General features: G+C 33.4%; 1 protein-coding gene across 2 annotated transcripts; it reads right to left on the bottom strand.

Moving 5' to 3' along the window:
- Positions 1–3,629: 3,629 nt before the first annotated feature.
- On the bottom strand, positions 3,630–4,936 carry LOC113287878 (vascular-related unknown protein 1-like). Of its 2 annotated transcripts, none has more exons than XM_026536745.1 (3): positions 4,469–4,936; positions 4,284–4,391; positions 3,630–4,158 (listed from the first exon to the last, which is right to left on the bottom strand). In XM_026536745.1, the coding sequence occupies exons 1-3, from the start codon at positions 4,823–4,825 to the stop codon at positions 3,961–3,963; spliced, it is 663 nt and encodes a 220-aa protein (XP_026392530.1). In that variant the 5' UTR covers positions 4,826–4,936; the 3' UTR covers positions 3,630–3,960. The 2 variants fall into 2 exon arrangements, with proteins under 2 accessions (XP_026392530.1, XP_026392531.1); XM_026536746.1 differs by having other exon boundaries at positions 4,478–4,933.
- Between the last annotated feature and the right edge of the window lie 6,298 nt (positions 4,937–11,234).

Below are 11,234 nucleotides of genomic sequence, written 5' to 3' on the forward strand. Positions count from 1 at the left end.
AAAAATATGATTACCAAATCCTAGAGGTTTGCATATCTCTAGTTATTATATTAGTCAAGTACATGGATGTGGGCTAGTTAATCTTATTTGTCATCGTAATCGGTTTATGAGTTGAAATACAATTATATTTGCTAATTTCAGTAATAAACATTTATTGCATATGTTAAGGAATTTCAAATTTGTAAATCTTGTTTCCAAACAAGCATTGGTCACACTTCTGTAAATAGGGAGTCTTATATCGTTGCAAACTCCTCCCTTGAACACACATCTTAATTGATCATGTGGAAAGCCAATTCTTGTTAAGAGATATGACTAATCTAATTAGGTGAAATATCTTGCATTGTCTTTGTTTGACGTTTTTTTTGGGATCAACAAGCATTTAGTAGTACCATTGGTGGGAAACTAAATTGAATTATTATTATTTTATTTTTTTTAAATTATTTGGTTAAAAACTAACGGTAGTTTTGTTCAATATATAAAACTTGTTTATTCTATTGTCCTTCTGTTATGATATTTCGATATTATTAACACACAACATTGTAATAAAATCCTAAAATATACTTCCGACTAATATATGAGAAAACATACTAGAATGCCAACTAATATTAGCTAATTCAAATCCATGTATTTTGCTAAATTAAAAAACTAGTTATGTGCAAATTTTTGGTGAATAAAAGCACATCAATACCGATTCCAAACTTCCATTCAGAAATGCTTCACACAATATTAATTAGGATTTTAACACTAGGAACCTTGCAAAAATGAAGTGTTAATTTTTGCACCCCCTAAAAAGGAGGTGCACATTCCTCCATCTCTCATTGGTCATTAATTTAACTAGCGTTTAGTACTTTTTATATTTCAAACTCACTACTGTTTTAAGAGAGGTAAGAAAACTGGTCAAACGAAATGATCAATGAGGTAATGTAAATATACATCCGGTTTCTACGGGTACACAAATTTACACTTTCGACACACAAGCTAAAACTTAACTAGTATCATGAGAATAAGTAATTTCATATTGGAGGATCTACTTATACTTTTGTTCTTACATTGTCTCACGTTTTAGAAACTTTTTCTTTTTTTTTAATAAAACATCAACGGGAAGTTAATATTTTGAGGAATTTATTCTCTTAAAAATATGAGCATATTTGGAGATTTTTTTTTTTTTTGAAGGAAAACGTTATATTAAAGAGAAAAAAATAAAATCTTTAGGGGATGTAAAGGGAATTACATAGACATAAAAGTTTCCCAATTGCTCCAAATAAGATTAGGAGAAACAAATTAAAAGTATCGGAATCGCAAGACCAAACAACTACCAATTTTTTAACTAAATCAATAATCTCAGTCGCCTCCTTCTTTCTAGCCCCAAAGACTCTACCGTTCCTTTCTTTCCACAGTCGCCAACAAATTGCATAGTGGATAATCTCCTAAATTGATTTTCCTCTACCTCTCAAAACGTTCAAGTAAAGATCTCAGAATTGGCCACGATATCGGAAAAGCTTTGATGAAGTAATTCCATATTTCAAACGAAAAAGGACAATGCAAAAACATATGATCGTTGTTTCTCTAACGACGTTACAAAAACACATAAATCAATTTCTATCTCCACTCCTTTGTGTCTTAACATGTCTCTAGTTGGAAGATAATTATGAAAAATAAAACTGACCTTACGAAGAATAAATATGCCTCTTCCTAGTTGGAAGAAGCATATTTCGAGATTATAACACCACCATTTATTACTGTGAAAGTTAGGGTTTGAAAACAAATATTCCCTCCGTCTCTAAAAAATAGGAAGATTTGTGTAAGGTTTGGTGCTTCAGAATGCTATGGTTTTGATAGGTATATAGGACTTATAAGAAGAAGTATCCCCAAAATATGAGTTATCTTCAAATTTGCTGATGTTTAAATTTATAAAAAAATTGTCATCCAAATGTGAGAATAAAAATATATGTAGATCTTCCCTCGTAGTAGCCATGTATTAACTACTTTTTTAACTTTTGTTTTTTATGTCAATGAATTGAAAGGCCAATCTAATCTATATAGGGGTAGGCACACTGAATGACAAAAACAAAATTGGTCTAACGAAATAAGTATTAACTTTCAAAAGTATTCCTGCAGTTCGGAAAGAGAAGGACGAAAAAAATGCTGTTCTTGAACATAACATTAGCTAGATTTCACTATAAATGTATTGACAAAATTATCTGTAATCATATAAAATCTAAAAGTAAATTAAAAATTGAATGATCATCTTAAAGGATACAGATTTTTTCTTTGGGCAGGTTAAAGACTTTGTTGTATAAGATTTTATCAAAGCCTAATGCCCCCTATAACACCTTCTTCCTTTTCCCTCAGCTTTAGACTAATAATATGAATAAGACCAATGATATGAATAATGCAACACAACTTAATTAATTATTTCGTTTAAATGTCAAGCATCACAAACCATACAACCATTTGGGCTGCAGGTTCGCGTAAGGACCACATTACGATGATTCTACCTACCATATGGTATCTTTGTGGTTGATTAGCACATTAACAAATTTGAAGAAAATATCCAGGAAAAAAAGTAGAAAAATAGAATAGAAGATGTGAAGTTTCAGGAAAAGACCCGACTAGGAAGCCTAGCCGAGAAAAACTTGACGATATGGTTTAGTTAATTTCCTATACCAAATGCATTATACTACAGAGTAATACAAAGTCTAATAATAGGACATGGAGAGTCTTCGATTCTTAGGTTCTAGCTTCAAACCAAACCAAGTCTTAATTTACCTGTTCTAATTTTTAATTCAACTTATAGATTATACTACTTATTAAAGGGATAATCATTGTATTAATTCAATTAAATCGATTACGTAATATATATGGTTATGGGTGCAAAAGAACATGATTCATTCAGATTTAACTTCTCATACGCAAGCAAATATTCCCCAAATATGCCGGTACATTTAGAAATAGTTTCATTGAATGTATTCAAAATTTAAGTAATCTACATACACATTACGGTTAGTTGAATAATACATTTATAAAAATAAATTGTTCCAAACAATGCACTGTGCAAATTGGCTAATCGGAGTATTAATCGAAAAGCTTGCAGAGCCTAAAAGGCTCTTAAAATGTCTATTTACCTTATGGTATTTATTTATTGTGGCGAGTAGCATAATGATTACAAAAGTGAATGATATAATCTGTTTGTTAATTAGTAGGAGACTAGGAGCCTAGGAGTATCAAATTACAAACAACAAAGATCGGTGTGATTAGTTCACCAACCAACTTAATTAGTTTCTTCAACTACAATCTATCTTATGGAAATGGGATGTACGTCATTTTATCATCATTGGCTCTGTTTTACAAATTAATTTTTACAAAGTTGGATTCTTTTTCTTCTCTTCTAATTATTGTATACTCCTCGACTATATCACAAAAACTCGTGGGAGCAAACTATCAACCGCTCAATTAGCAACACCAGCGCCAAAATGGTGATCTATCTAACTCGACTATGAAAGTTTGGATTCCTGGCTAACGGTGGGATATTTCAAGTCAACGTGGTTACATATATAAAATTAAGCAGTTCGTAAATACACATTCTTTTGAATACACAATTGACAATTCCATCATACTGGACTTGCAGCTAAGCCTAAATGTAAACAGGTACATACCATCCATTACAATTTACATATATATTGAACACAGGCTAGCTAGCAGTATAACCGAGATGACATAATATTACACTAATCATATTAGTACGGTTGGATAATAACTAATTACAAAGACCATTTTCGGATACAACCGAAATGTTATTAAAATTAAGCTAGCAGCAGTATAACCGAGATGACATGATTAATATGGTGGTCATTTACAGGATATACTGAAACCTTTACATACAAAGTAAAAAGGGAATGAAAGAGTCTAGGCATGCATAAATTCATGATTATGATGGACATATGTATACATGTTTGCGCTTCATTTAAGATAGTTCACAAACATTGAGAGAGGAACCACGCAAAGACCCTTTTCCTTGAGGTCTGTAAACTGACGAGGATTACTATTATTATTTGGTGATGATCTCATTTCAACAAAATCCATTCGATTGTTTCTATCTTCGTGTAATTGTAGTGCTGAAAAATGTTGATGATCACCAGACATACTTCCCTTCCTCCTCTACAAAAAAGAAACAAAAAAAGAGTAAACCGGTGCGTATCGGAATTAATTAAACTTTTTTCAGTCACAAATAAAATAAAATGAGGGAAAATAAAAGGACACAATTCGTAATTTCATTTAATTACCTGTTGAGAAGTACTATATTCATTATCAATATGATCATCATCATCATCATTATCTTGGTTTTGTCTCGGTGAGTTCGTTTGTCGATGATACTGCTTCATACTACTAACCTGTTCACCAAAACAAAATAAATAAAGTTGCGTGTATAACAATACAGTATAATTGAAGATTAATATGAAGTAACTACCATGACAACCTTGGGACTATTAACAGGAGAACTAGCAGTATCTTCCATATCAGGATCATTGGTACCACTGTTTATTTTCTTCTTATTCTTCTTCGGGTTGAGTAATCCCAATTTCTTAGAAGTAGTACTATCCATGAACTTCCACGGGGCAAGAGAATCAGCATCAGAAATCATCGAAGGTGTATCATCGTAACAAGAAGAAGAGGAAGGCTGAACTCTATTCTCTATGCTATTTCGCGGAAAAAATTCATCATCATCCAGGTAAAACGTCCAACCACTCTCTTCTGGATGATCTTGAGAGACAAAAGAATTTTGTTGTTCCTCAGCTTGCATGTTTTCCCCATCGGAGCCCTCCATGAGAATTAGCCGCTGAAGTTGTTAAGATAGGGAAAATTAAGAGAGTTATATTTATTTATTTTTTAGAAAAAGAGGGGGAGAGATGAGTGAGGATCAATTGGATTAATAGAAAAAGGAAAAGAAAATTGGTGGGGAAGAAGAGGGGAATGAACTTCAGAGAGAATCTTGTGGTCAGGTGGTGGGACCAGGCAGCTTGAGTGGGAGTTGGGAAGTTACAGTCAGGGATTGGTCGTTGCAATACTACCAAATTGAAAATCAAATAATTAAGCTTAGTAGTTACTCTCTAATCTCTATCTCTATTTTAGAGAGAGGAAATGAGAAAGGGACAGAGAACGTGCAAAGGGAAGAAAGTTCGAAAGAGAAAGGGTTTTGATTCGTGAAGTTTGACCTTAGAGGTCGAAGATTAAGGAGCGGTGAATAGGCACAGATTTCCTAATGTTTCTACTAGAATGGATAGTTCTATTTGACCATTTCTATTCAGGATTGGCCCAATTGATTTTACTTATTGGTTGGTTCCCAACTAAACTGGACCCTATGTACAATATATGAGATTATGAATAGGGAAGTTAATAAGTGATAGACATCCCGCCGGCCCAATCCCGCGGGTTATCCCGCAAGAGACAAAGTCTCATAAACCTAATGGCTCGGCGGATTTATATGACGGGTTTGGTGTGGATCCCATTCTCTTGTGAGATGTCGGGATAACCTGCAAGAATGGGCGTTACGAATATGTCCACGTATATGAGTAGTAAACGAAAATGCTTCGACCAATGAAAGAACGTCGCATGTTTTTCTCCACTGCAACTTCTCAAGAACGGTTTGGTTTGGTCTGGTCTTCTTGGTATTCAATTTGACCATTACGAATCTATTATGCAGATTATTATTTCTTGGTAGTTTTCCCAAATCCATCAGGTACCAGCACGGTTGAAGAAGAGATGTGCCATCTGGAAGGAGAGATGTACTAAGGTTTTTCAAGATGTCAGACTAGATCCTAAAACTCTGATGTTACGAATATCTAATATGCTTTACGAGCAAGCGCTTGTTAAAGATATTCCCTTTGTCAGACTGGTTTCAACCGATATCATACTTTATGTGAAATGGTTTCCACTTTCCAGGGTTTTATTACTTTGAATCACATGGTTCATATGGCGATATTAGTAAAAATGTTGGCATCGGTCTAATTTTACGCGATTTTGGAGGTACACCAAAAGGAGTTAAATGTGTTTTTTTTTTCTTCTGAAACACTAAGCCTTGAGCATGGGGAATGATTAGCTATCTGGGAAGCAGTCAAGTGGGTGCAACAGTTAAAGCTTGAGGAGGCCAATTTTAAAACAAATTCAAATATCAAAGTAGAAGCTATTACGAGAGGCTAATTCAATTTAAACCGACAATTTCATCATTTTATTAGAAATATTGCTAATAGTTTCTAACAATGTAAACTTTGGAAAATAAGGTGGTAGATGTTCTCTCCGAAGTAGCAAGAAAATAAAAACTTACAAGTGTATGGTCTGTTGATCCATCTAATTGTGTTAGGCCTCTTATGTTGTTAAACATGAAAGTTTACCTTTTTAATTGATTAATAAATTTCGTTGTATCAAAATAAAAAATGTAAATGAGCATTGAGCTCGAACATTTGCTTTCTTCCAGGCTATTAGCAACGGGATTTAAATTATATTTTGCAACGGTAAGCAATCCGCGTCACATTCTGGTGTGGTTAATTTTTATTTTTGCTTATATATTTATTTTCCTATGTGTTAATAAAACTAAATTTATTGTTAAACACAAAGGGTGACAGCATGGCTGCTTTATCCTTTCTTTATTGTTTTATTACTCTTTATTTGTGAAACGGAAGTTTACAATTTTATGCATGAATATAGAATGGATCATATATATTTTGAGTGAGTTTATACGTAACCATGAGTTATAAGATGATTATAGAGCTTGACAATTTTTAAAACTTGATACACAAACATCTATAGAGCTCAAACGATCGAAGCTCTAACAATCTCTCAATTAAGTACCAAGCAGGTTTAGCTATTTTTTTTGCAAGATTAACTGCTAATTGAGTTACGATTGATATCCATAAGCCGCATTACATTTTCTTTTTCCAACAGAATACCTTCACGAACAATACCTATGCACTTCAACTACATTGCTCCTACAGATGTAGGCATCCTTCGCAAAAGCAGCAATAAAGCCATCATTATCTATTCAACTCCCCAAAGCACACACCATACTTGCATGCACCATCATGGACACCACTACCAATGAGTTTTATGTTCCTACCACTAGAATTTACTCGTTGTATTGTCGATAACATCATTTTTTGTGATTTCTCGAAGCCTCTGGTACTTCCAATGACTGCCAAATACTTTATTGTATTCTGCTTCGCCTTCATGATTATGGACCTACAATTAGAGCTTTCCTTGGAAAACTAACATTTCTAGCAATCTAGATATTCCAAAGAATGATAAGAAACAATTAATCATTCCATCTACACTTCTCATATTGTAGATGGGTGGAAGGACGATGAAAAGATGAGGGTACCCAAATACACCACAATATTTATTTATCCATTTATAAATCCTCTTACCGAAGTGATCGTCTATGGACAAAGTCGAGACAATGCAACGAATCGGTATTCACACTTTGTGTGATTTTCTATGGATACGAGATCGAGACAATACGACTACTAAAGTGTGATACTTGATAATAGTTTGGACTTAACAAAACTCTATAGGATCACTATCAAGTATGTACGGAGTTAACGTTTGTGTATTTTACTTTTAATTATAATAAACAATTATAATTGCGGAAATAGAAAAGTAAAAGACACAGCAAGATTTTGTTAACGAGGAAAACTGCAAATGCAGAAAAACCCCGGGACCAAGTACAGAATTGAATACTCTCAAAATTAAGCCGCTATAGAAAATCTAAACCAACTTCTTATAGTTGAAACCAAGCAACTACCCCTAGTTTACTTAGTTTCCTCAGAATCCATACGCTTCCGACTTCAATGAGTGCACACACTAGAACAATTTCTTTGGATCGTATTCTAAACAGTAAAGGAATAACAAATCTATTTGGTAAAAACTCTTTTGATTCTTTCAAGATAAATATATCTCAAGTCATATGCAAAGGATCTTCCGTTTAATCTAATAAACTCCTTTGCATGGTTAGATCAATCTATCCAATAACTACCAAGGTAGTCAAGTTTATATTCGCAATCAATCGATATAAATTACAACAAGAAAGTATAAAGTAATGCCGATCTCGTGCAACTATCAATTGAATAAATCCAATTCTAGTTGGATCCCAGCCGATCAAGGTTTGTGCACACCCAAAGATATGAGAACCAAATAAGAAATCTTCGTTGTCTTCAAATCATCTTTAATCTTTAATAAACACCTGCACAACACTACTTAAATCTCTTGTGATCAATCACACACAGAACCGAGTTACTGAACGTGTTCAAAGTATGTTGACATCTTTTCACTGTAAATCCTTATTCATATTTACATGTATTTACATTCTTGGAATCAGTTATACCACACTTCCAAACAAGTTTAAAATTGATTCACCTGTATTCTAAGATCACTATGTGATTGATCAAATATCAAATCACATACATGGGTTCAATCGGTTCTACCAATCACAAGGATCGATTATACCTTAATATGGAAACACTTGTGATCGGTCACACAAGTTACCAGGATCGGTTACATCAATTATCAGGACCGGCTACCATATACTCATGGTATTGGTTGTGATCGGCCACACCAATTACCAGGACCGGTTACACCAATTACCATGACCGGTTACACCAATTACAAGGATCGATTACACAACTCTCTATGATTGACCACACCAATTACTAGGATCGATCACACCAATTACAAGTATCGATCATACCATCTCATGGTAATTACTTAGGATCGATTACACCAATTACAAGGATCGATTATACAACACTCTATGCTCGGTCATACCAATTACTAGGATCGATCACACCAATTACAAATATCGATCATACCATCTCATGGTGATTACTTAGAATTGGTTACACCAATTAATAAAAACTATTCATACCAAATCATAAGTCAGGCACTGTGATTAGTTATACCAAGATACATAAAAAAGTTACGAATAACCGTACCAATAAGCACAATGATTTCCCTTTCGATTCATAAAACAAGTTCATGAATGTACTTCCTTTAAAAAACTGTAAACATTGTTTCCTAGGATGAAATCTTCACCATAACCCATTCACATAATCATAACAATATATACAAGATTATGTCGATGTCATATCTACGAAGTTCAAAATATAAGTGTTATACTTCGTAGTCTAATTCCATAATACTATGATCATATTAATCTGACCACGTCATCACCAGAGTATCATACAATATGTACAGTATATATAGCTTCGCAGTTATGTTTTCAATATAGCACGACTTGAAAGATACTTTAGGAATGAAAGCAGTTCAAATCAATATTACTAACCTCAAGAGGAAGGATGATGTTGTCGTTGTAGTTCGCTTCTTCTTCAGTTTCTTCAGGTTTTCGGAGTAATACTTGTATGTCTCAACATTTCTAGACTTTCTAGTCTAACCTAAACGAAGTTGACTCTAGTATACAATCAAGCGACTTTAGATGAGTTTTGAGTCACTAATATATGACAACCAAACTTGACATACCAACACTTGGTGAGTTCAACCGAGCTATGGTCTAAGAATCTCCCCCTTTGTCAATTTTAGTGACAGAACTCTTGTTACATATGGATAAATAAATTACAAGAATTCATTTTACATACGCTTGATTCTAAGTTTCAACATCACAATAACCTGCATATATTCAATCAATAAGTGCCGCTGTTGACATTTGAATAACAAAGATTATACCCCCCCCTAAAGGCAAGATAGGTAGATATTCAATCCGAACATCTTTGTTATTCCCCTTTTGTAGTCAAAATACTACACAACAATACGATATGTTTTTCCCCCTTATTCAATGCTTTACTCTTTCGTTAGATTTAGCGTTTAAGCACAATTGTCCTTTCATTAGTGATTGAAAATCACTTGTTTACTCCATATATTTCTCCCTCTTTTTTTCACAAAATGACAAAGGTTCGAGCAAATAAAGGACAAACCGAAAGGATCTTATAAATCTAAAAGACTTCTAAACAGTATATAAGAGTTAAGCACGAAGGTTTCACATACCACTTTAGACACCAATATTATAACCGAAACTACAAGCAATTTAGTTTTAATATGTTATCAAGGAAACAATTACTGGAAGCAATTTTCCCTAATAGTTTAACAAATCGACTAAGAAAATTAATTCCCATGTTAAACCGATTGCAAACATACAATCACTTATTTCGATAAGACAAAAATAAAGATCAGAATTAACTTTATCTTTCTCATCAGGCTCTAATTATTCAGACAATAACTTAGACCTTTGTCTTTAGACAAGACAAACACTAGGTTAGTTGACTATTTTTTCTTGTCAATGCATTCAATTAGACTTGAATAACCGAATCCTCCATGTTGATAAGTCTAACTAAGATCAGTATTAACTTAGTTTCTCTTTTCCGGAATCAATTTGGACTAAACAAATGATCATGTATTTCGTTAAGCCATAAACAATACATACAAACCAAAATAAATTGACTTGCACAATTATTTTCTTAACCGGAAGGAATTGAAACAAACATAGACATTATAACACCGCAATTGCACCGAATTTCGTTAAGCAAAAACACTTGATACCTAATAATAAAAAAGATACTAAACAACAACCCAAATAAATTGACACAGTTTTTCTTAACCGGAAACAATTGAATCATACGCACACATACATCCATACACAATAATGGAACATATCAATTGTACCGAGATTTTTTTAAGCAAAAGAAAAATATATGTAATATAAACAGGCTTTTTAAACAAGAAAACGATTAACTAACAAATTCGCTACCTCAGATTCCGCAGCCTCTTCTCCCCAGAAAGAGATATCATCAAGCGCCAGTTCAAGTAAGAAATCTCCCCCAGTATGTTGTCATCCTTTCGTAAGAACAAAAGAACAACAACAAAAGCAACCTTTACCAGATAAAGGTTAAAAAGTTTTAACTAATGCGTGCCAATAGCAATAGTTGAAAACCCGAAACACATATGTTTATGCTAAATACAACTCATGTAAACATAAATTGATTCAACATATTGTGACTTTTCACATATGAGTTTCAGTCGGAACACCTTATGATCCTTTGATAAATCCTACCAACATGGGATGGAAATTAATCCCGCAAATCAAAAAAGCACACAAACCATAAGGGTTTTATCATGTGAGATCGAATATTAAGGTTATGAAAACCGAAATCAGACATCCCATAAACCGAAGACAC

The sequence above is a fragment of the Papaver somniferum genome, chromosome 6 (assembly GCF_003573695.1).
Source record: "Papaver somniferum cultivar HN1 chromosome 6, ASM357369v1, whole genome shotgun sequence".
Classification (NCBI taxonomy): domain Eukaryota; kingdom Viridiplantae; phylum Streptophyta; class Magnoliopsida; order Ranunculales; family Papaveraceae; genus Papaver; species Papaver somniferum.